Raw genomic sequence first — 23,647 nt, forward strand, 5'->3', positions numbered from 1 at the left:
ACCACCACGGCGTCGGAGGTGTCGGCCCTCAGGAGCGGGCCCTGGGGAGGGGGGTACTGTCATGGATTGGTCAGGCTCTCACGACCCCCACTCACGAAGATCACCATCACCTGACTTCTAATGAGCACACAGCTGCATCACATTCACGAGCACCAGATAAAAGCACAGCACTCCAGTCGCTCATTGTCCGGGCTCGTCTCGACGAAAGCGGACAACTGAGCGACCACTCAGCGTAGTCATCCTCAGCTAAAACAAACGATTTACTTACCTGTTCTCTTTGTATTCCTCCTAGTCTTCCTGGTCCTCCCGAATCGTCCTGTCTTCCAGTCCTTCCAAGTCTGTGTCATCCTCTGTCAGCTGTATCTGGTGTGTGCTGTCCATCCTCGTGTATTCCTGTTACCCAGCCACGGAGGAAAAGACCCCAACATCATTCCTGATCCTCCTGGCTATCCTTCATGTGCTCCTTGTTGTCATTTAATAAACACCCTAACGTTTCCTTACCTCTGTCTCCTGTCCGCTTCATAACAGCCTTCTCATTTAAACCACACGAGGAGAAGAGGCCATTTTGTTTTAAAAACTCAACCCCATCACACTCAACCCTGTTACACATGTCATTGTTTCTGGGTTGTAAACCTGTAACAGGATTGAGAAATTCTCCTAATTTATCAAGAATTTTAATTAAAAATATTAATTTTTCAGTAAAAATATTCGTATTATAACTTTTTTGTCACTGATAGAATATTTAGTTATAGAATAGTTTTCACTTAAACATTGACACAATTTAATGTCAGGCACGGTACCCATATCAGCAGCAGATTTCATATTGAATGTGTCGCGAGTTTCATCATGAGTTAATGAAAAGCTGATAAAATCAGAACATGTAAAGTATAAAATACTTGAATTATGTAAATGGTTTATTTGTTTATCTCCATGTCATGTGACAATTAGCCAACTTTAGAGAGGGGGTCATTAAGGGCATTCATATTAATATTCTAGATGAAGAGGGTTAAGCTATCGAAAGGTTTAGGAATCCCTGGTTGAATCCCCTGGTGGTCTTCTGCTGCTGTAGCCCATTCGCCTCAAGGTTGGACGCGTTGTGTGTTCAGAGATTCTCTTCTGCAGATCTCGGTTGTAACAAGTGCTTATTTGAGTTACTGTTGCCTTTCTACCAGCTGGAACCAGTCTGGCCATTCTCTTCTGACCGCATCAACAAGGCATTTGCGCTCACAGAATATTTTCTCCCTTAGAAATGGTTGTGCATGAAAAACCCAATACATCGGCAGTTTCTGAAATACTTAGACCACTGACCAGCCCATCTGTATATATAATTTTATTTTTGTTATTATTATTAAGAATTTTCATTAACAATTTCATTAGGAAGAAATTTCTGCTGTAGTTTTTTATGTATGTTCCAGCAAATAATGTTTTAGACATGATTTACCTGTTGCTACTGTTTACTGTAGGTTCTGTTCAGCAATATATTTGGTAACATAGGCCTTTATCAGCTCTTTTAAAGGTTACTAATGGTCCAGTTACCTGCAGCAGTTTACTTTCTTGAATTCTGACTGTAGTTTGGTTTAATGAAGTTTAATTTAATCTCAGTGTGATTAACGCCTTTGCTAAATGTTTTACTAAAATAAATAAGTTTTGGTTGAGTCTTGGATTTAATTTCAAATTAATTAAAACAAATTGAAATTGAAATTAAAGTGTCCCCTCAACCCTGTTACGGTCTTCAACCCCGTCACTGTATTCTCAACCCTGTGAAATTAATATTTCAACAATTTAATATAAAAAACAATTCTTGCTGAGTACCAACCATGTTAAGGCCTAACATTGTGAATATGTGGTTTGGGTAAGACATCTAAACTTAAAGCTTTTTTAGAGAAATTAAGAGACCACAGAATGCATAAATTGTATAACTGAAACTTAAACCACATCTAAATCTAAAACTCATCAAAAATGTTATATTTTAGCCATTAAACTGATTTGAGGGCCATATGAGCAATAGGGAAACGTTGGTTTTATAGCAAAAGCTTTTAAAAATACTATTATTAACAACTCAGTTTAGTCTGTTACGGGGTTGAGAATAATGGGTGTCCAAGTAAGAATAAAAGAGAAAATAATATAAAGGCTTTAATGCCTGAGGTGGGAAAATATGAATTTTTGAAAGTTTAAATTGTGCCTAATTATGTAGGCTATTTAAAAAATATAACCAATAGATAAATCAATCAATAAATAATCAATAATCAAATTTTAGAAATGAGTTTGGTCAAGCTGAAATATTACTGAATGCCAGGAATGAGCCTTGTGCAGTCAAATATAAAATAATGGAAAAAAACTTTAGGCCAGGCTTGACTGAAGGTATTATACAATCGGGCATTGCACAGAAACAATGTTATATTGCTCTGAGGGACTGGAAAAAAAAAAATACAAATTAATCTTCTGTCCACAAATGTTTCCTCTGCTGTCAAGAGACTGATTGAGAAATGGCAGCCAATCAGTTTTCGCCGAGCGCCTACAAACAGCCAATCAGCTTTCTCTGAGCCACAACCAGGCAGCCAATCAGCTTTCGCTGATCAGCGTGCTGGCAAACATCCCGCCCATGGCGCTCAGTCTGAGGCGGAGAGTGGAGGGTGCAGAGCTTTGCTGTTTGCTGTTTAATTTCACTACGGGTGTTGTGCGTCTATTCAAAGTAAGTGTATTATATCTGACCTTTGTAGCGTTCGCAGATTTGCTGCAATAATCTGGCGGATTGAACTGCTTTAACACATGTGCTTAATGCTAATATACTCTCTTGTTTTTAGCTCGAAGCTACGCTGTAAACACTTCTGTAATGCGTTACTCGCGGGTTATCTACAGAGTTTCTGCAGGGTCTTAAATCTCAAAATCCAAATTTTAGGCCTTAAAAAGTCTTAAATTTACCGAAATATTGTGTTGTAGGTCTTATAACTCTTTTAAACGGGTTTAAATTTCCTTTTTTCATGTATTGCTAACGTATAGAGGTAAAGTTGGTTTTATATTCGCACATTCAGAATATCTCCTAAACTAACTTAATATAACTTTTTTTAGTAATTATTTGCTAATTCTAAAAAGGGAAATCATCTTATCAAAATGCAACATTGTTTACAGTCAAATAATTAGAGGTAAAACTTGTTTTATATTGGCACATTCGTTCATTTAGAAGTCCCTATATTGTTTACCATGTTACTTTGAATATTCGATCAGAATTAACATGCAAGTATGACTTTGAAACAACATTAAAACGATCTAGATGACTGTGAATAATGTTGTACTTTGATAATTATTGGCTGCTTATATGATTTGCCTATTTAGAATTTGAAAAGAATACTTTGCTGAAATTATATTATTAAGGAGAATGTCTGAATATCCAAATATAAAACCAACTTTACCTCTATGTGACCAGTTGAGATGAAATCTGTGATCAGAAGTCATGGTTCAGTAAATCAAAGTTCTTCAATATATATATATATATATATATATATATATATATATATATATATATATATATATATATATATATATATATATATCAGATTTTCAATATGAACATGTTTGCTGAATCCCAGCATTTAGTGTGCTTTCACACTTTGTTCAATTGGCTGGACCGTACCCAAGTTTGATTGTTCCCCCTTGCCACCTTTTCAGTTGTTTTGTGTTCACACTGTCTTATTTCCTGCTGTACCCCGCTACGCTTGCGTCATCGAGCGGCTGTTTTGTTTACGGCCGTTGCTAGGTGATTGAGGTAAAGTTGGTTTTATATTCGCACATTCCGACTTTCTCCTAAACTAACTTAATATAACTTTTTAAATAAATATTCGCTAATTCTAAACCAGGAAATCATCTTATCAAAATACAACATTGTTCACAGTCAAATAAATAGTAATGTTGTTTTCAAGTCCTACTTAGATGAGATTTCAGACTCAAAGTACCATGGTAAACAATACAGGGACCATGTCACAAGTTGTCACTAAACAAATGTGCGAATATAAAACCAACTTTACCTCAATCGGAAGCAAAGCGCTTAAATGGAAAGACGTCCACACATCGCGGTCATTCTGCCTTTACTGAATCTTTTGGTTTTGGACATACAGAAAGCGACTTGCGTCCATCTGCCGCAAAAATATTACAAATATTCAGAACATCACACAGTGTCTGCAGAAGCTGTTTTTGGAGAAGAAAGACTTTAAGTCAAAACCTCCACAATCATTTCAGACTTCCTCATCTGATGTGGTGAGACCAGCTTGTCTGAGCGTAGCCTAGGAGGCGGAACTCAAATCTGGCTTTGGTTTGCTGCAGTTTGGTCAGAGTCAGTTGTTCCTCTGCCAAACGAAGCTGTGCTTCTGCCCTGTCTCTTTTTGTAATTGTTGAAAGTGATTTTAAAAAATCAGCGATTGCCATTATTTGCATTTTTTTTGGTTATTCTGTAATCATTGCATGCATCCCTTATTAATATTCTAAAAAGAAAAATATTTTCCATTGTGATGAATATATATATCAATTAGTGACAGAATAAAATTGATTGTTTTTGGTCAATTTTGACAGCTGTTTGGGGGAATATTGTATGAGGCCAAACTCTTTCTACTTTGCTGTAAGCCTATACTGAAAGGTGAATACGTTAAAGCCTACCTAATCACTGTAGCCTGACGGATGAACAAATACAATTAAAACCTTATGAATAAATAGGATATCTTTTAGATACTGCATATCCAAATATAGTATTATTTGATACATTTTTTAAAGTTTTCATTACATTTTGGGCATGTAATCTACGCTGAATCCACCCTTCTGATGGGATCGGTTTAATCCAGGTTTTTTGGATCAAAGTGATCCAAATCTACAAAAAATGTCTGAAAAACCCAAACCAAAGAGTTGATCCGGATCGAAACAACGATTGCATTATGTGATCTAATCCGATTATGTAATCCGTTTTGTTTAAGATTTGATCCAATCCCTTATCCAAAATCATAGTGGATTACTTTTGAAAAACCGGGCCCAGAAGGCGTAATACCCAAACAGCTCATGGAAAAAAGTAGGCATATGGAGTATATGTGTGTGTAGCAAGGACTACACCACTGGTTTGTTGTACAGTTGGCAGTTCACATCCATTATTTGGCTGTTGCTAGGTGACAGTCACGAAAGCAAAGCGTCAAAGACTTCCGCACATGCCGGTCGATTTAATCTTTTAATTTTGGACATACAGAATCTTCATCTTCTGTCATAAAGGGCTTTTCTTGCACACATTTCCTTGCTGCTTCTGTGCCTGTACTGATCAGCCATTCCTTTGGTCTGAGTCTGTTTTCACTGAAGCGCAGTCATCATCATCATGTTGTGTTGGGCGCATATATGCTGCTGATCAACAGATTTGGTGGAAACAGTTTTGATAATTGATATTTCATAACAGATGATGGTAAATGAACTTGTCTTGCTGTCCTCAAAGTCTGGATGCAGTTTATACTGCTGCTTATATAGCCACGTGATAATGATTGGCACGCCTGAATGATTAGGCTCCTCCCACACCTACACTGTCGACTTCATTCAGTGATTTTGATGATTAGTTGATTAAGCTCTAATCTCTGTTAGGCTTTCTCTATTAGAAATGCTCCTTGCTCTGTGTTTGCTGATATTTTTCATATTTAGACAGTTGTTTTGTTCAAATATTAAGGAAATTAATGTAAGTGTTTTTGAAAATGAAGAATACTTAATGCCTGGTTTGTTGACTCCAGTGTGTGCAGTGCTGAACTTTAATTTTCTCTGTTTCAGTTCAGTTCATCAGAAGAGCTGGGTGTCTATGAAGAGTGACTGGTCTATGGATCCCGCAATCAAACGACCTGCTGTCAGGTAGATCATCACTACTCACACACGATTACACTGCAACATTTATATGATCATGCATTTCTAGAAGATCAGAAATTATTACACTTTATTCTCACAGTCCAGTCAAGACATTTTATTACAGGGAACAAAATACAGGTAACTTTAAAACTAAATGTCCACACACTCACTGTTACAACCACTTCAATGTTAGTCTAGGGTCAAAGTAATAACATTTAAAAGGTGTGGTACTTTCACAAGTGATGGGTGCAAGCAAAAGACACAAACAACAAAACTGCCAACAAAAGTGATTTAATGTACAAAAAGTGAAAGCAGAATAATGCCCAAATAAATATACAAAAAGAAGAAATATTTATAATAATAATAATAAAGTAGCAAACTCAAACAAAATTAGGTCAACTCAAGAGTAAGGGGGCGATAGTGAATCCAAATCAAAGAAATAAATATAACAACACAATTCCAACTCATAAACAACCCCTTACCTCGCTAGGAACATGAAAGAAAAGTCTTCAGCGCCAAGCGCCGTATTCTTCCCTATACTGAACTATATAAAAATAAATACACAGATGGCGTTCACTTCTTACCTGGTGTTTTAAACAGTGGATTGTCTACGTGTTTGCAAAATGGAAGTCGTACGACATCTTCCCCATCCACATTACTCTGAGGAAAAGATTGAACTTGAAATCTCTCAATGCTATCAGGTAACAGCTGGGCCAGAAAGTAACAAACAAAAACAATCGAAATAAAGATGTACTAAAATAAAAAAATAGCTCAAAATGGGCTAAAGTAATACAAAATAATTTTACCCAAACAAAAGTTAAGCAAAAACAACGAAAAACAAAATCATGTCAGCAAAATCCCACAAAAACGAGATCAAAGGAAAAAAGCGCTCTCCTCTGCTCTTCCTGGCGTCCTTTTATATGACCGCGCCATGTCGTCCAATGATGATTGACTGGTCTCCCGACCAATTGGCTGTCGCGAAGGCAGACCTAAAGGAAATGACAGGCGGGGAAAGAGCGAGAAAACGAGAGGCAAAAGTACTACAAATATACGGCAACCGTAACACTCACATTTGATCATTAGTGAAGGTACTGAAGTAGTAATAAGTAAAGTATTGAAACTCTAATTGTTAGAGTTAGTAGAGTGAATGGCAAAAGAGATACTAGTTTAAAATGAAACTGTGTTTAAATCTTCTCTGTTTATTATCTTAATAAAGTGGAGCAATGTTACAGTGCGGTTACTGAAATCCTGAACCCTGAGAACAAACGCTTGTATGATCTGGAGATTATTGGGTTAAACAAACACTATATTCAGTCAGAAAGTGAGCTGACAGAAGCAGAGCAAACACAGTCATGGTGAAGCACTGAAAGATTGAGACAGCTGAGATGGCAGAAGATTATTATTTTCTTATTGATGGCAAACATTTAACAAGTATATGATCACAACAACCTTCAGGACTACAGACAGCAGAATACAAGATTCAGCAACATGAAAACATACAACAATACAATAAAAGAAAACAGTCAACATTACCACATTACACACTACAGCAGATGAACAGGTAATCTAGGATCGTTTGTCCTCCTGCTTGTGCTTTCTCACATTTTCATCTTAAAAGGTTTTAAATGTCTTTAGTGAGCATCCAGCATCATTGTAAATAAATGATATCAAATGACTGATGGGTTACATTTAATAAATGACAAACACTGTTAAATGTTTACAGCATTTTGAGCACTTGACGTGATCAGAGTGTGGTGTTTAAAGTGCTTCACAATAGATCTATGAGAGACATTTGAAGACTGTAGCCGGTTCTTGCTGATCTGGGACAGTTTCTGCATTACTATAGTTTGGTTCTGGATTAAATCTGTGTATTGTGTCTCAGCTGTTTCAGAGAAAACACACATGACTTTACTAAAGGATCTTTACATTCATACTCATTCATTCTTTGTGTCGTTGTTGTTTCTGCAGTGTGGTAGGAGACGATCAGACCGGAGACCTGCAGCAGCATGCACTCCAACCAGAACATGATGAACTTCAGAGAGTCAAAGACCAGCACAAAACCAGCATGAAAATCAAGTATGAGAGATTATTTGAGGGAATCAACTATCAAGAGACTCAAACCCTCCTGAACAGGATCTACACACAGAATTACATCACAGAAGGAGGAAGTAAAGGAGTGAATAGAGAGCATGAGGTTTTACAGATGGAGAAAACAGCCAGAAAAATACCCTCACAACACACTCCAGTCTACTGCAATGACATCCTTAAAGTCTCAGCTGGAGCAGGACATGAGGAGAAGACAAAGAATGAGAAAGCCCAGATCAAGACTGTTCTTACCAAAGGCATCGCTGGAATTGGGAAAACCGTCTCTGTGCAGAAGTTCATTCTGGACTGGGCCGAGGGAAAAGCCAATCAGGATGTAGATTTCATGTTTGTGCTTCCATTTCGAGAGCTGAACTTGATCAGAGATCATCAGTACAGTCTTCACAGACTTCTGCTGGACTTTCATCCTGAACTTGAAGATCTGGAGCCCAAGATTTATGAGCAGTGTAGAGTTGTGTTCATCTTTGATGGTCTGGATGAAAGCAGAATAACACTGAACTTTTCAGATGAGGAGAAAGTTTGTGCTGTGACTGAATCTTCATCAGTGGCTGTGTTGATGTGGAGCCTCCTGAAAGGAGATCTGCTTCCCTCTGCTCTCCTCTGGATCACCTCCAGACCAGCAGCAGCCCATCAGATCCCCTCCAAATACATCAACCGTCTGACAGAAATTCAGGGATTCACTGAGCCTCAGAAGGAGGAATATTTCAGGAAGAGAATCAGCGACGAGCATCAAGCCAGCAGAATCATCTCCCACATCAGAAGAGCAAGAAGCCTCCAGATCATGTGCCCCATACCAGTCTTCTGCTGGATCTCCTCCACTGTGCTTCAGAAGCTCCTGGAAGAAGATCTGAGTGCAGAAATCCCTCAAACTCTGACTGAGATGTACATCCACTTCCTGCTGATTCAGATCAACATGAGGAAGCAGAAGTATGAAGAGAGAGATAGAGAGGAACTCCTGCAGTCCAACAGAGGAGTGATCCTCAAACTTGCTGAAGTGGCTTTCAGACAGCTGATGAAGGGCAATGTGATGTTCTATGAGGAGGACCTGTTTGAGAGCGGCTTAGACGTCACTGACGCCTCAGTGTATTCTGGGATCTGCACTGAGATCTTCAAGGAGGAATCTGTGATTCATCAGAGGAAAGTCTACAGCTTCATCCATCTCAGCTTTCAGGAGTTTCTGGCTGCTTTCTTTGTGTTTTACTGCCATTTAACAAAGAATAGAGAACCGCTGAGGTTGCTTTATGAGAGTAAATATTCAGATGATGAAGATGTGTCAGATGATGATTTATCTGAATATTCATATGATCAATATCTACAGGTCATCTCTGAGTTCTCTCTGTGTCATCTGCTCAGTTTAGCAGTATATAAAGCTGTCTGCAGTAGTAATGGTCATCTGGATCTCTTCCTGTGGTTCCTGCTGGGCGTCTCACTGGAGTCCAATCAGAGACTCTTACAGGATCTGCTGACACACAAAGAGGAGAGCTCAGAGAGCATCAGGACAATCACACAGGACATTAAATACAAGATCAAGACAGATGACCGTCTCTCAGCTGAAAGATCCATCAATCTGTTCCTCTGTCTGCTGGAGGTGAAAGATCAGACTCTGGCCAGAGAGATTCAGGAGTTTGTGAAATCAGACAAACACTCAGAGGAGGAATTCTCTCCTGCTCACTGCTCAACAATCTCCTACATGATTGAGATGTCAGAGGAGCCGCTGGATGAGTTAGACTCTAATAAATTCAACACATCAGATATAGGAAGATGGAGACTGATACCAGCTGTGAGAAACTGCAGAAGAGCTCTGTAAGTATTTATTCATTCATTACAGAAGACACACATCAGTCTGCACTGAAGACTCCCCCCCCCCCCCCCCCCCCCCCCCCCCCCCCCGTTCTGTTTCCTTATTTGCTCATTTATTTAATAATTTCTAAACGTATTTAACAAACTGTCCTTTACTTTTTACTCACACAAACAACAGCAAACTACTTCATTTGCTTTACATTTTATCCTGGAAAATAACTAAAATTACTGCAAATCACTGTGCTCCTCCAGCTAAATAGAACATTTGTTCATTAGTATTTTTTCTGATGAGAGAAATAGTGTAATTTCAGACACAGTATTGCCGTCTCGCCTCAGACATGCCTCTAATATTACATTCTTACTGTAGGCCTAAACACTAAAGTTTACACTGAGCTCAGTAAAATGCTCTTTTAGTTTTTAATAATCTGTTCAATAATTCATTGAAGTCATGAATGGTGAAATACAGGTTTCATTTAGTTTAATGTAGTTTAAAAAAAATAAAAAGAGTATATAATAAATGAAATCAATAGGCTTGTTCTGAAAATGCCCATGTGTCTGGAGTGTGTCAGCAATTCCTGCAATTTACTACAGTTTGGAGTGTGACTCCAAATCCAGACCTCCATGGGTTATTTGATTTCCAGTGATCATTTCTGTGTGATTTTATTGTCAGCACATTCAACTATGTAAAGAACAAAGTATTTAATAAGAATATTTCATTCATTCAGATCTAGGATGTGTTATTTTAGTGTTCCCTTTATTTCTTTGAGCAGTGTATATATAGTTTATTTTCAGTGTTGCTTTTATCAGTGTAGACTGACTCATGAACACTCAACAGTGCTCATTTCTTACTGCTGATTTTGTTGTTCTTTGTCCTCTACACAGACTACAGTGGTGTTATCTCACTGTTCAGTGTTGTGAGAGTTTGTCTTCAGCTCTACAATCCTCAAACTGTGTCCTGAGAGAGCTGGACCTGAGTAACAATGACCTGCAGGATTCAGGAGTGAAGGCTCTCTCTGATGGATTGAAGAGTCAACACTGTAAACTGGAGACACTGAGGTAAAATAAAAGAAAGTTTCCATAAAATAAATGCTGCCACAAATGACTTTTACATTGTGCAACAAAGTATGATGCAGTAACGAGCATATGCTGTAATGTATTTTATTTCTGTTTATTCACTGTGAATATTTCATATTTCAAGTGTAAAATCAAATATGAGAAAAACCTGTTTATACCAGATATAATATTGCTCTTAAGTATAATTTCTGCTGAAATTATTATTGATTCATGTTCTTTGGTATTTTTAGGGCATCTCTGAAAGAGCTGCGTTTCTGCAGATAGTTAGCCCATCACTGAGTCTCTTAATTTACTAGTGTAAATGTGTGTAAAGTTATATTTAGTAATATTATTGACTAATATGAAAATGTTCATATGATTTATTTACAATGCAGTTTGTAAAGTCATACTTTCTGTCAAGTAGTAGATATATTATATAAGAGACTTTCTTTTAACAAATATGAGGATCTAAATGGATTAGCATTGTAAACATTAAATAAAATTAATTTCATGTATTACATTTTTTATTACGATACTCCCAAAATAATTTCTAATTAATCTGTCTGGCTCTGCTCATTGGGTTTCATTTTATGTCTGACTTGTGAATTTGTATGTGTTGTAGTCCACTAGTGTAGTAGTGTTTACTATAAAGCTGGTTATTTGCTTTTCTTTATTCTTCTTTAAATCTAGTGAATTATTTATTATCATTAATTTTATTGTGAAGTCAGATAATAGGAAATGCTAATGATGATTATGGTTCTCACAGGAATATACTAAACAAGAGTGAGTTCAGCCAGCTGGAGGTGTTATAGTGGACAAGGGTGATGGGGGAGAGGCAGGTTAATGAAACCATGACAGGTTTACAGGACAAGGCAGGTGGACAGGGAGAAGGGCAAAGCCAAGACAGGGACTACTGGACAGTAAACCAGAGCAGATCCTGTGGATCAGAATAAACAGCTGGAGCACAGAGCTATAGTTGAGCTGGTAAAACCCTCCATGATGATGCAGGTGTAGCAGAAGCCCACCTTTGTGGAGATTTGTGGCCAGAGATGCTCAACACCCTGCTGAAAAATCCAGCTTAAACCAGCCTAACCAGCTTAGGCTGGTTTAAGCTGGTTGACCAGCCTGGTTTTAGAGAGGTTTTGGCCACTTCCAGGCTGGTTTCCAGCCATTTCCAGCCTGGTCTTAGCTGGTCAGGCTAGAAAATGACCAGCTAAAACCACCTTGACCAGCCTGGTTTAAGCTGGACCTAGCTGGTTTTGGCTGGGCTCCCAGCCTGGTTTGGCTGGTCAAGCTGGTTTTAGCTGGTCATCTTCCAGCCTGACCAGCAAAGACCAGGCTGGAAATAGCTGAAAACCAGCCTGGAAATAGCCAAAACCCCTCTAAAACCAGCCTGGTCAACCAGCTAAAACCAGCTAACCAGCCTAGGCTGATTTAAGCTGTTTTTTTTCAGCAGGGCAGCTGGAGGCCCTGATGTGGCCACCATAATAACTGGGGTCTTGGCATCCATCTTGTGTAATGACTCTTAGGCAGTCAGACATCTTGGGAAGATGCTGAGGGTTAGCAGCCAAGACAGGTGATGAAGCCACAGGATTTTAGAGTGTTGAATGTTCAAAAAAAACTGAACTAGTAAATTGGAGTTGAAATCTGAAAATAAACTTCCTGTTTTCTTTCTTCTAAATTGTGAGATTACGTCTGTCTGAGATATTGGGTGTGGCTAACATACTTAACCACGCCCCTCCAGCTGTCAGTCTTTACAACAGACAGGAATGGTGAGGAGAAGGAGTCTGTTAGGTTGAAAAATATTAGGTGCATTCGACTTCATGCAGGGCTGCGCAGATCGATCGAAATCTGTCTTAAAGCAGTGCATGCTGGTTAAAAATGCTGTCTGGATTGACGCTGCGCCAACGCCAAGTGACTGTCACATGTGGGATCAAAGTACTGCATCAGCGCTCCGAGATCAGATGAGTGATTCAGGCCGTGCAGCATCTGAACCCTTTGAGCCGCAACTCAGAAAGGACTCAGTTCAGTGTTTCCAGTGCTCCTATGTGTGTTGTTATGACCATTAAAGACATTCAGAGAAGTCAAATGAGTCTTTTCTTTTTCCCTATGATGAGAAATCACTCCTCATAGGCACTTCAATAAGTTTTATCCACACTCGAACAAAATAATACAATGTCCTTTTTGTCCTCTACACAGGCTACAGTGCTGTAATCTCACTGTTCAGTCCTTTGAGAGTTTGTCTTCAGCTCTACAATCCTCAAACTGTGTCCTGAGAAAGCTGGACCTGAGTAACAATGACCTGCAGGATTCAGGAGTGAAGCTTCTCTCTGATGGACTGAAGAGTCAACACTGTAAACTGGAGACACTGAGGTCTGAGTTCAAACACTTGATTGATTGATTGATTGATTATAATTATTTATTACATTAAACAAATTACTAAAAATTAAACTGTAATTTTGATATTTTTTTTTTCAGACTGGTGATGTGTAACCTCACTGTTCAGTGCTGTGAGAGTTTGTCTTCAGCTCTACAATCCTCAAACTGTGTCCTGAGAGAGCTGGACCTGAGTAACAATGACCTACAGGATTCAGAAGTGAAGCTTCTCTCTGATGGACTGAAGAGTCCAAACTGTAATCTGGAGACACTGAGGTAAATTATTTTTCACTCAACAACAACAAAAAGTCTTTTGATTTAGATGGAAATGTCCTGATATGTTTAAGAGCATTAGTGGATAAACTGCAAAATAATTGAAAAAGCAGGATAATTCTGCTTTTTCAAATGAAAGTTGCTCTTTTTCTTATACAGTTCAGGAAATCTGTCTATGTTAAAGATTATTTTTAATTACATCTAAAATCTTTATTTATATTTTTATTTGATCATGTTTATAGTTCATCTTTGAATTAGTTTATTGGAAAGATATATTCAGGATTTTGTCAGATGTTTTGGTCATTCTGACAAAAAAACAGAAACAATGTGGATGAGGTCTGAGGAGGTTTCTGGACCCTTCAGCAGTTTTGACAGGCTCTAATAATTTGCCATTTTGCAGGTTCATAAATAGAAAAAGTCTCATGGCCCTCTTGTCTAAGTTGAAATTTAGCAGTTTTTTTACATTTCAAAATATTCAAGAATATATTAGATGGCATTTAATATTCTGTTTTATTAAATAACACTAGTCAATAATTCTAATTAACACAAATTCCAATAGTTTTGTCATATTATTAACATCATAGTCTGTATTTTTTACATCAGATGATTTACTAAAATCACACTGTTAATGCAGTCTGTGTTCTTCTTTCTCAGACTGGCCATTTGTAATCTCACTGTTCAGTCCTGTGAGAGTTTGTCTTCAGCTCTACAATCCTCAAACTGTGTCCTGAGAGAGCTGGACCTGAGTAACAATGACCTGCAGGATTCAGGAGTGAAGCTTCTCTCTGATGGACTGAAGAGTCCAAACTGTAAACTGGAGACACTGAGGTAAAATATATTACACTCAACAGATTACAGGGTTGTGATTTCAATCGTAACTATACTAATGTATGTTTATAAAAAATATATTTAATAGCATTACTGAGTAAACTGCTAAATGTATAGTTTAATGTAGTAAACTGCAAAATGTTGCACTTTCAGAGTTTCTCTTTTTCCAATATGCCCAAACATGACTTAAAGTTAAAGGAATCAGTTTATTTTAAGGATCTTTTAATTATTTACCTATATGTAATTAATTAAATATGTAAATATATGTACTGTATATATAATTACCTTAATTACAATATGTTGACTGAAGTTTTTTATGAGTGCCCTATTCAAGTGCACATCAGTCATTGTCACTCAGAAACATGTGGGACACCGCTCTATTTCTTAAGACTCCTGGCTGCTAAAGCTAAACTAACAGAGGTGAGCATGTTCCATCCCAAACATAAGAGTTAACATTTGCATTGGTTAGAAAGTAGTAAAAGTAATATATAATGTATGTCTGATATTTGCAAATTTTAGGAGCGTCTTTAAAGTAACGACACCTGATTAGGGCTGGGCGATGTGGATTTCAGAGGAGTTCAGTGTTTCTTTCTTCTCCAAATATTCCTCTTCAGAGATCGTGCTTGCTTATTCTTTCACATTTAACCAATGACTGTATAAAATATGGACGACGCGACAGCACCATTTCCCATTGAACGCTTTGAGGGCGAAACGCCTCGTGATGGGCACAGACTTTCGCAAAAGACGTGAAATTGGAGCCTGGGCATTGGAAGGACTGTCTGATGGGGCCAGAAGAGGAGCCGCGGAATCGAGCTTCCAACCAAACACTTGATGTAAAATCAACCACGCCCCTCAAACTTCTCACTTGACCGCCGGTATCTACACTATAACTAAGGCTCGCTGATGTAAATATAAGCACTTACATTTAGAAACACGCAATAATATACGGTTTAAAAACTGTGTGATGTAAGCTACTATAATTCATTTAAAAACATTTATAATTCAATATAAGCAATACATGTTGGACTGCAGAAACAAACCATCTTTCATACACTGTAGCCTGAGTTAGACTAATATGAGCACAAAAAAAATATTCTTTTACAACAGGGTTGTTGGTATTTGTTATCTTCATGGGGTAAAAATAACACTTGTAAAATATGAACAATAACATACAAACAACACATACATTTAGAAAGGTTTTTATTTTTAATTAGCAATCAATAGAACCCAAAATATAGCCTACACACCATAGTGTAGCAAAATTAGCTCAGATTATGAATATTAGTGATCAATAATATTAGATGAGTTATTAATTATTAATATTCTGAATTAACTTATTGTTAATGTGACCAAATAAATATAACAAGACCTCGCCCGCTCGTCTGAGCGAACTCTGTAATGATCTATTTATTTAGAAAGGGAATTATAACTACTCCTTGTGAAGTAGATTAAACATTTACAAGTTTTGAAAAACTTAATATCAGCTTGTAGCACAAATCTATCATTTAAGTGACTTTTTCTGTGAGGCAAACAATACAATCCATGTGATTATAATGGGATTTATTGACTAGTCTGACATGCAACAAACAAACGTACAAAGATAACAACAAAAACATAGATGAGAAAACAAGTGAGGAAATAAATAGTTTAGATAAAAGAATGGCAAATCTACCTCAATTCCACTCACCTATTAAGGATAACCAAGATTATAAAAACACTTTTTTATGAGGGGCACAGCTTTAACGCTTAACTAAATACCTGGATTTAGTGGGTTTCTCTGTCTCTCTTTTTGCGAGTTTCTCTGATGCGTTGGAGGATGGAGTCCTTTAAGAAGTCCTTCCTTGATGCGTGGAGCTTGCGATGCAGATCAGAGGATTTATGAGGCGCAAACTTTAAACTGAATTTACTTTGCTGGAAAATAAGAAACATGGACTCGGGCGAGTCACGCGGGTACAGAAATGTGGTCTGCCCTCTCAGGGGGGCAACTCTGGAGACCTTCTTTCGGAGATGTTTTCTGCCCAGAGCTTTGGGTGTAGATCGGTTTTGATTATGGGCCAAGTTACACCCATTTTCTACTGACTGACCAATAATTTCAGGGCAAAGTTGGAGCGCGAAACTTTCCTTTGTCTTTGAACCACTCATGCATAATAAGCGCCCTCCCGAGACATACGGATAGTCTTTAACTCAGAGCATTAAAGAATGCAAGCCGTGAAGGTTATTATCATGCACTCAGCATCATGTGTTGTAAAATAGCAGGAGAAACGTAATGATACTAAACACAACACTCTAAACACACATTAGCTAGCATCTAGGCATTTCTATACTGTATAAGGCTCAAAAAGGACTTTATTAAAGCATTCATATACTGTTTTAACTACTTTGGCTATTGGGAAGAGTATATAGATTGCAAACACACATTACATATCATTTGGAGTGAGTTTTGAGTTCTAATAGTTATTTTCTTCGAATCTGAAGGGGGCTTTGGAATGTGATTGGGTTTGTAAAGGAAGGAGGGAATTTACTCCGTTTCCCCATCTGCAATATAGGTTTAACAGTGGCAATGGGTCCCCAGCGTCCAATAAGCATCTCGGGGTAACACTGGTGTCATGCACAGTGACCTTTGCTCCAGACTTCCTGGAGCCCAAAAAACAAACTTTTTTAAGCCAGAATACAATATGGGCTAAAGAAAGATGACTCCCTTTCTTCAGCTGCGGCCCATATGTTACAATAGATAACGATTTACCAAGCAGGGAAAATTGTGTGCTTAAAAGATAAATACAGCAAGATTTCTAAATATCAACAGGATATTTACACATCCCAACCCTGTTATGTACACTATTTTATAGACAGCCGGACACATGAGGTCTGATTCACTCTCGCTTGTTTACTCACATTACATGTCTGAACATCATCATACATTCATACATTCCGCTTCCAATGTACCCTTTATAGAACACCTCCCCTTTTAAGTAAGAACCCTCTAACATTTACTTATAAGAACAAACATTCCACTACAAGTGACATCATCTGTAAACATTATCTTGAACTCAAGCAAACAACTTTTTCTTTTTTTCTCTGAACATAAGCTCTTTTCTCTTTACAAGTTCAAACACTCAGGGGGCCGTGACACTCTGCCTGAACTTGTCACATAAGACTCCCTGGGCCTATCCTTGTCTCTTACAGGATGGATATGAGTTTCAGTGGTACCCGTGTCATGCGTTGTGTCTCTGGATTCAGTGAGTTCTTGATGTTGCATTGGGTGCCTTGAGTGCGGTTTCTCCTTAGCAGTCCTTCATCAGTGTGTATGATGTAAAATCTTGGTGTTCCCGCAGAACTCATGACTGTCCCTTGAGATTGTTCTCTTGGCAGCCACACACTTTGTCCAGGTTGCAGTATTGGCTAAGGACGTACTTGGTGGCGCATATCATACCAGCATCGCTGTTTGTCTTTTGCTTGCCTCTCACATATCCTGAACTTCTTGATTTTTGGCCATCGAGGTTTTAAAATCTTTGGAAGCTGTGGTAATGTAGTGCGCAGTACTCTCCCCATGAGATGTTGTGCAGGGGAGTAGCCATTCTCTAGAGAAGTAGTCTGATATATCAGCAAAGTTTGTTTTCTCTCCGCCTCCTTTCCACAGTCCTTTTACTGTTGCCACTGCACGCTCTGCTTCTCCGTTTGATTGTGGGTATCTCGGACTGCTAGTAATATGTGCAAACCCAGTCACTTGCAAAATTCTTAAAAAGCGCACAGCTATACTGTGGTCCATTGTCTGACATAACAGTCTCTGGAATCCCATGGCGACTAAACACATCTTTTAGCGCTGCAATAAAAGTATCTGCTGTGGCTACATTGAGACATGCTACTTCAATGTAGCATGAAAAATAGTCCAGAAATATGAATAGTCCAGGAGATATGTAGTCTTTTCCCAGAAAAATAAGTCTGTGCCCACTCGCTGCCAGGGTCTTTCAGGCACTGGGGTGGTCAGCAAGGGTTCTCTGTGTTCTGCTCTATGCTGTGAAAAAATAGTACAGTTCTCCACCAACTGACTAATGTGAACAGACAGTCCTGGCCACTAGACTCCATAATATACAAGACCATCGTGTATGTTATGGAGGACCTCTTGCCTCATGCATTGATGAATTACTATCCTTTGGCCCCTGAGGAGTAGCTCTCCAGCAACAGTAAGCTATTCTCTTTCAGGCCAGTATGGCCCCAACTCAGGGGGAAGGGGATGTTTCATTGGCCACTCAGTCTCGCAGTATTGGATGAGTTTTCCACAAATAGAATCAGCTTTCTGACTCTTGATTATTGTAGTCAACCTTGCCTCCGAGAGCCTGAATCACTGCATCCACAAACGCCTTTACTTCCTGTTTCTCCTCCTCTGTAAATGTATGTTTTACTGGGGCTCTTGATAATGTGTCAGTGGTTATGAGCTGCTTACCCGGCACATTCACAATGTCAAATGTGAACTTCATCAGTCTTAGCTGAAACCGCTGGATTCGTGGAGGGAGCTCATCCAGTGCTTTAGTGCTCAGCAGTGACAGAAGTGGCTTGCGATCTGTCTCAAGTCTGTCCTTTAGACCAAGAAGGTAAGATGACAGACATTCGCTTGCCCATGTGACAGCAAGGGCCACTTTTTTCTATCTGGGCATAATGTTTTTTTGCCTCAGAAAGGCCTCTGGAGATGAACACTACTGGTTTCCATATACCATCTGACTGTTTTTGACATAAAACACCACCCAAGCCAAAGGAAGAGCCATCAGCAGCAACACATGTCTCTGCTGTTGGTGAATATGGGGACAACACTCTATGAGAGCTCAATACCACTTTCAATTTCTGGATCACCTTTTTTGTGGTATTTCCCAACACTATTCGTTTTTCTCACTAAGCAGGTCTTTGAGTGGGCAGGTATATGATGCAAGGTGAGGCAGAAATTTTCCTAGTTAGTTAGCCATGCCCAAAAGTCTCCTCACTCCTGTTGGTTCGGGCATCTCCATGATCGCCTTGACTTTACCAGATTTACGTCCTGTAAATCAAGTTCAGATAACCCCAGGAGATCAACGTGGAGATCGGCTAACATTAGTTTTGTCTTCCTAACTGTTATTTCCGACCCATAAAGAGAATTACTGCTAGATAGCGATCACCTGTATTTCCCCCGTCATCGTTACTTAAATTTGTTCACAATGTGTCATTTATTGTGTGTCATTATTATCATTTAACAAAGGTTAAACTCAATGCCTGCACTTTGCGTTTACATAGTAGCCTGCATTTGCTATTATATCAACACAAATGGTTGTAATAATGTTAACAAAGGTGAGGTTTTATATAATAATAAATAATAATTCAATCGCGCCAGCTCTGGGCTGCAGCAGACATTACTCGTGGGCCAATCTGGCTCGGATGCGTGCACATCTGGCCAGATTGACTTGGGCCGGAATTGGGCAGTGAGTCCATAGGCATCCGGCCCGAGTAGACAGCAGACAGAGTCGGGCCCAGGGGTAAGTCTCCGGCAGGCAAGAATCTAGCCGGAACTGGCCCGAGTGTATTTTTCTATCTGGGTGGTTAGGCGTGTATCAGTAAACTAATAAAGCCAGAAAAAAGCCCTGACCTTACCGAATAAACAGTGTTCCACCAGATCCTGTATGTCAGAAACTATAGTTTACTGCTCAACTCGTTTTATCGTGATAAAAGAACACAGAAATCGAACAATAACACTTCAGTTTGCTGCCGAAGCTCAGACAGTCTGCTTTGAGAAACTGTCAATCACAGCTCTCAATCACGATGAAACGCCCAGCATTAAACTACTGCTAAAAACGAACTGTTTACAAAAATGAAGATCTGCACCTATATCAGCACGATAACCAGTGCCTTAATTGACCAAAACCATCTTCGGGGACATTTTATTGCAAGTGTATTCATTTTTTTATTTGGGCTCAAGTCTCCTTCATTAACCCAAGGGGGGATCTAACGGCCAGGACCTTTACTCAAACGCAGGCTTGTGGCACACGTGCATTTAACACACAGGATAATGTGTGTGTGCAGGCCGGCAGTGGCGTGATGTGTGATTGTCCAACTGTGTGATGTGAACTCTTGCTGTGTTTGTAGATTGTCTGGCTGTATGGTGACAGAGGAAGGCTGTGGTTTTCTGTCTTCAGCTCTGACTTCAAACCCCTCACACCTGAGAGAGCTGGATCTGAGCTACAACCATCCAGGAGATTCAGGAGTCAAACTGCTTTCTGAAAAACTGGAGGATCCAAACTACACACTGGACAAACTCAAGTATGTGGAGCATCACTGGCCTTGTGCTTTTCCACTGAATGGCTTTAAAAAGACACTAGAAAGCTCTTTTCTGATCTTCAGTTTACTGTGAGGGTTATGGGGTGAGGACAGACAGAAGATACAGCTTGTAGAGTATTAAAGTCATGTCTATGAAGAGCAAATCATTGAGTGTTAAAATGAATCTCCTCTGTAAATGTTGGAGTGTATTGGCTCAGTTGTGACATTAAGCGGGACACACTGTACAGTTTCAGCATTTGAGCTGAGCAGAGAAACTTCTTCCTCCATTTGTGCTGAAGAATCCTCCAATATCAGGTCAGGAACAGGGTTGGGGATTGAAGATGGATTCAGATTCTGGAATCAGACACTTGGATTAATGTTCAGACTCTTGTTCTAAAATCAACATCTGGATTCCTCTTCTCTGTGCACACATGTGTATTTTTCACTTGCTAATCTGTCAGGAACTTGGGCGCTGGCGAGCAGCTTTAATAATCTGAACATAGTTTAGAGATGGACTGCAACATGTGCTCAAAGGCTGCATGTGCTGAAGAACGATGGCAAAGCTAAGTGTGATCACTGTAATAAATGAATGTTGCAGCAGGGTGTCTCCATCAACATGAGCAGTATCTGCGCTCGCTTCACCAACAGCAGAGGAAAAGAACGCACTGTGTTAGATTCATTGGCATCCTGGCTGGAACCAACAAGTGTTGTGTGTTTTAGCTGAAGTTTGGAGCGTGTAGCTGAGCAGCTCAGTGCTAGCTTTAGCTTATTAGCTAAGGGGGAAACCAAACAGCTCATTCTCTCTATCTGTGTGTGTTTACAGTCTGGATCATGGAGGAGACTCGAGGATTACAGCAGGACCACGCAAATGTAGGACTACACAAACACACACACACACTCTCTCTCTCTGTCTCTCTTACTCTCTCACATTCTCTCTCTCGCACACGCACACACACACACACGCACACACACACACACACACACAGCTGTGGTTATAAATGTGTGTATTCTTGTGTTTAGATGCCTGTTTCCTCACTCTGGATCCAAACACATTATACACTGGTCTCATTCTGTCTGAGGAGAACAGAGAGGTGAAGAGTGTGGAAAAGCATAAGCCGTATCCTGATCATCCAGACAGATTTAATGGTATTTATCCTCAGGTGCTGTGCAGAGAGAGTGTGTGTGGACGCTGTTACTGGGAGATTGACTGGAGCGGAGATAATCGTGTGTGTATAGCAGTGTCATATAAGAGCATCAGCAGGAAGGGACTAGGTGATGAGTGTTGGTTTGGACGTAATGATCAGTCCTGGAGTTTGTGCTGCTATTCCTCCAGTTTCACATTCTGGCACAATGACACACACACTGATCTCTCAGTAAAGCCGCTCAGCAGGAGAATAGGAGTGTTTGTGGATCACAGTGCAGGAACTCTGATCTTCTACAACATCAGCAGAGACACAATGAGCCTCATCCACTCAGTCCAGACCACATTCACTGAACCGCTCTGTGCTGGGTTTGCTGTTTGGCGTCCATCATCACTGAAACTGTGCTGAAGACTGAGGAGGAGCAGCAGGTAGCAGTGTGTGTGTGTGTGTGTGTGTGTGTGTGTGTGTGTGTGTGTGTGAGAGAGAGAGAGAGAGAGAGAGTGTGTCTGTCTGTGTGAGAGAGCATGTGTGTGAGAATATGTTTGTGTTTCAGTGTGTGTGCGCGTGCGCGCGCGCGCGTGTGTGTGTGTGTGTGTGTGTGTGTGTGTGTGAGATTTTTTACAAAAATACTTTATTACATGATTTTTCATTTCACACATTGTAACTCCACAGCAGATCTAACAGCAGCTCTCCCTTGCTTCACATTCCAGACAGCGTCCTTATAACACCACTGTTGTTCAAAGGTTTCAGCTTCATTTATGGCCTTGTAATACTTCAAATATATTGTAATTCTGGATCTTATGAATGCTTTAAAACTGTAAATCTCTTGATCATGTACCTTTCATCTAGAATATTAATATGAATTATACCCTTAATGACCCCCTCCCTGGCTAATTGTCACATGACATAGCGATAAACAAATGAACCATTTACAAAATTAAGTATTTTATACTTCAGCTTTTCATGAACTCATGATGAAACTCGTGACACAATATGAAATCTGCTGCTGATACGGGTGCCATGTCTGACATTAAATTGTGTCAAAGTTTAAGTGAAAACACTGCTTCAAATATTCTAAATATTTTTCAAAATGAAATTATAATACGAATATTTTTACTGAAATGTTTTTTAATTAAAATTCTTGCTAAATTAGGAGAATTTCTCAATCTTGTTACAGGTTTACAACCCAGAAACAATGAGATGTGTAACAGGGTTGAGTGTGATGGGGTTGAGTTTTTAAAACAAAATGGCCTCTGCTCCTCGTGTGGTTTAAAAGAGAAGGCCCACATGGCAGCAATTAAACAAGAATATGTTATATTGTTTGGAAAAAAACAATAATTTTCCATCTTAGTTTTACGTTACGGGGTTGAATTGTTAAGCTTGACCGTACTCTTCCTAATTATAATAAACATCATAAAATGTAAAGAAATGAAAATATATCTTGCCTTGTACATGTTTGCTCCTCTAAGACTACAACACAGCTATTTAAAATGGTAATAACACTTCACAATCAGACAGTTTTTATTTATCTCTTAAGTTAGCTTTAATTAATTAAAGAGTCAGGATGTACCTGATGAATTCTTTTTAAAGACTGTTCAGTGTCATTTGCCAACGATATCTCACAGTAATTCCTAACTTTTTTATTTGACTTGTACATATGAATGTATAGGATCTCATTAGTATATTTTAGTATGATTAATTTGCTCATCCCTCAATGATGGTCGGGTTTAGGGGTGAGGTTTGGTGCCTCCTTTTAAAAATCCTACATTTTCGTAGATCTCAACTCTGAATTAGCCACTAAACTGACAAAACATAAAATAGTTGTTCCCAGTGGGATCAGGCTGCATCTGCAGAGTAAGAGTAAACAGGAGCTTTAATCAGATTTGAAGAACAAGCGTTTAATAAAACAGGCGGCTTTGTTTAACATTTGGTTTAATTATATT

General features: G+C 39.0%; 1 protein-coding gene across 2 annotated transcripts; it reads left to right on the plus strand.

Annotated features, from left to right (window-relative positions):
- Nucleotides 1–2,607: 2,607 nt before the first annotated feature.
- On the plus strand, nt 2,608–22,261 carry LOC130222086 (NACHT, LRR and PYD domains-containing protein 12-like). Of its 2 annotated transcripts, XM_056454711.1 has the most exons (10): nt 2,608–2,692; nt 5,787–5,859; nt 7,822–9,759; nt 10,639–10,812; nt 13,009–13,182; nt 13,288–13,461; nt 14,113–14,286; nt 20,392–20,565; nt 21,386–21,432; nt 21,583–22,261. In XM_056454711.1, exons 2-10 carry the CDS (start codon nt 5,810–5,812, stop codon nt 22,110–22,112), a joined length of 3,435 nt encoding a protein of 1,144 aa, XP_056310686.1. In that variant the 5' UTR covers nt 2,608–2,692; nt 5,787–5,809; the 3' UTR covers nt 22,113–22,261. The 2 variants fall into 2 exon arrangements, with proteins under 2 accessions (XP_056310686.1, XP_056310685.1); XM_056454710.1 differs by lacking the exons at nt 10,639–10,812; nt 13,009–13,182; nt 13,288–13,461; ... (2 more) ...; nt 21,386–21,432; nt 21,583–22,261 and having other exon boundaries at nt 2,627–2,692; nt 5,782–5,859; nt 7,822–9,763.
- Nucleotides 22,262–23,647: the final 1,386 nt, after the last annotated feature.

Source organism: Danio aesculapii, chromosome 4 (genome assembly GCF_903798145.1).
Source record: "Danio aesculapii chromosome 4, fDanAes4.1, whole genome shotgun sequence".
In the NCBI taxonomy this organism is placed as follows: Eukaryota; Metazoa; Chordata; class Actinopteri; order Cypriniformes; family Danionidae; genus Danio; species Danio aesculapii.

Coding starts and splice junctions, on each gene's coding strand:
- LOC130222086 (XM_056454711.1), top strand. CDS start 5,810: ATGAAGAGTGACTGGTCTATGGATCCCGCAATCAAACGACCTGCTGTC. Junction 9,760..10,638: donor AGAAACTGCAGAAGAGCTCT/GTAAGTATTTAT, acceptor TCCTCTACACAG/ACTACAGTGGTGTTATCTCA. Junction 21,433..21,582: donor TACAGCAGGACCACGCAAAT/GTAGGACTACAC, acceptor TCTTGTGTTTAG/ATGCCTGTTTCCTCACTCTG.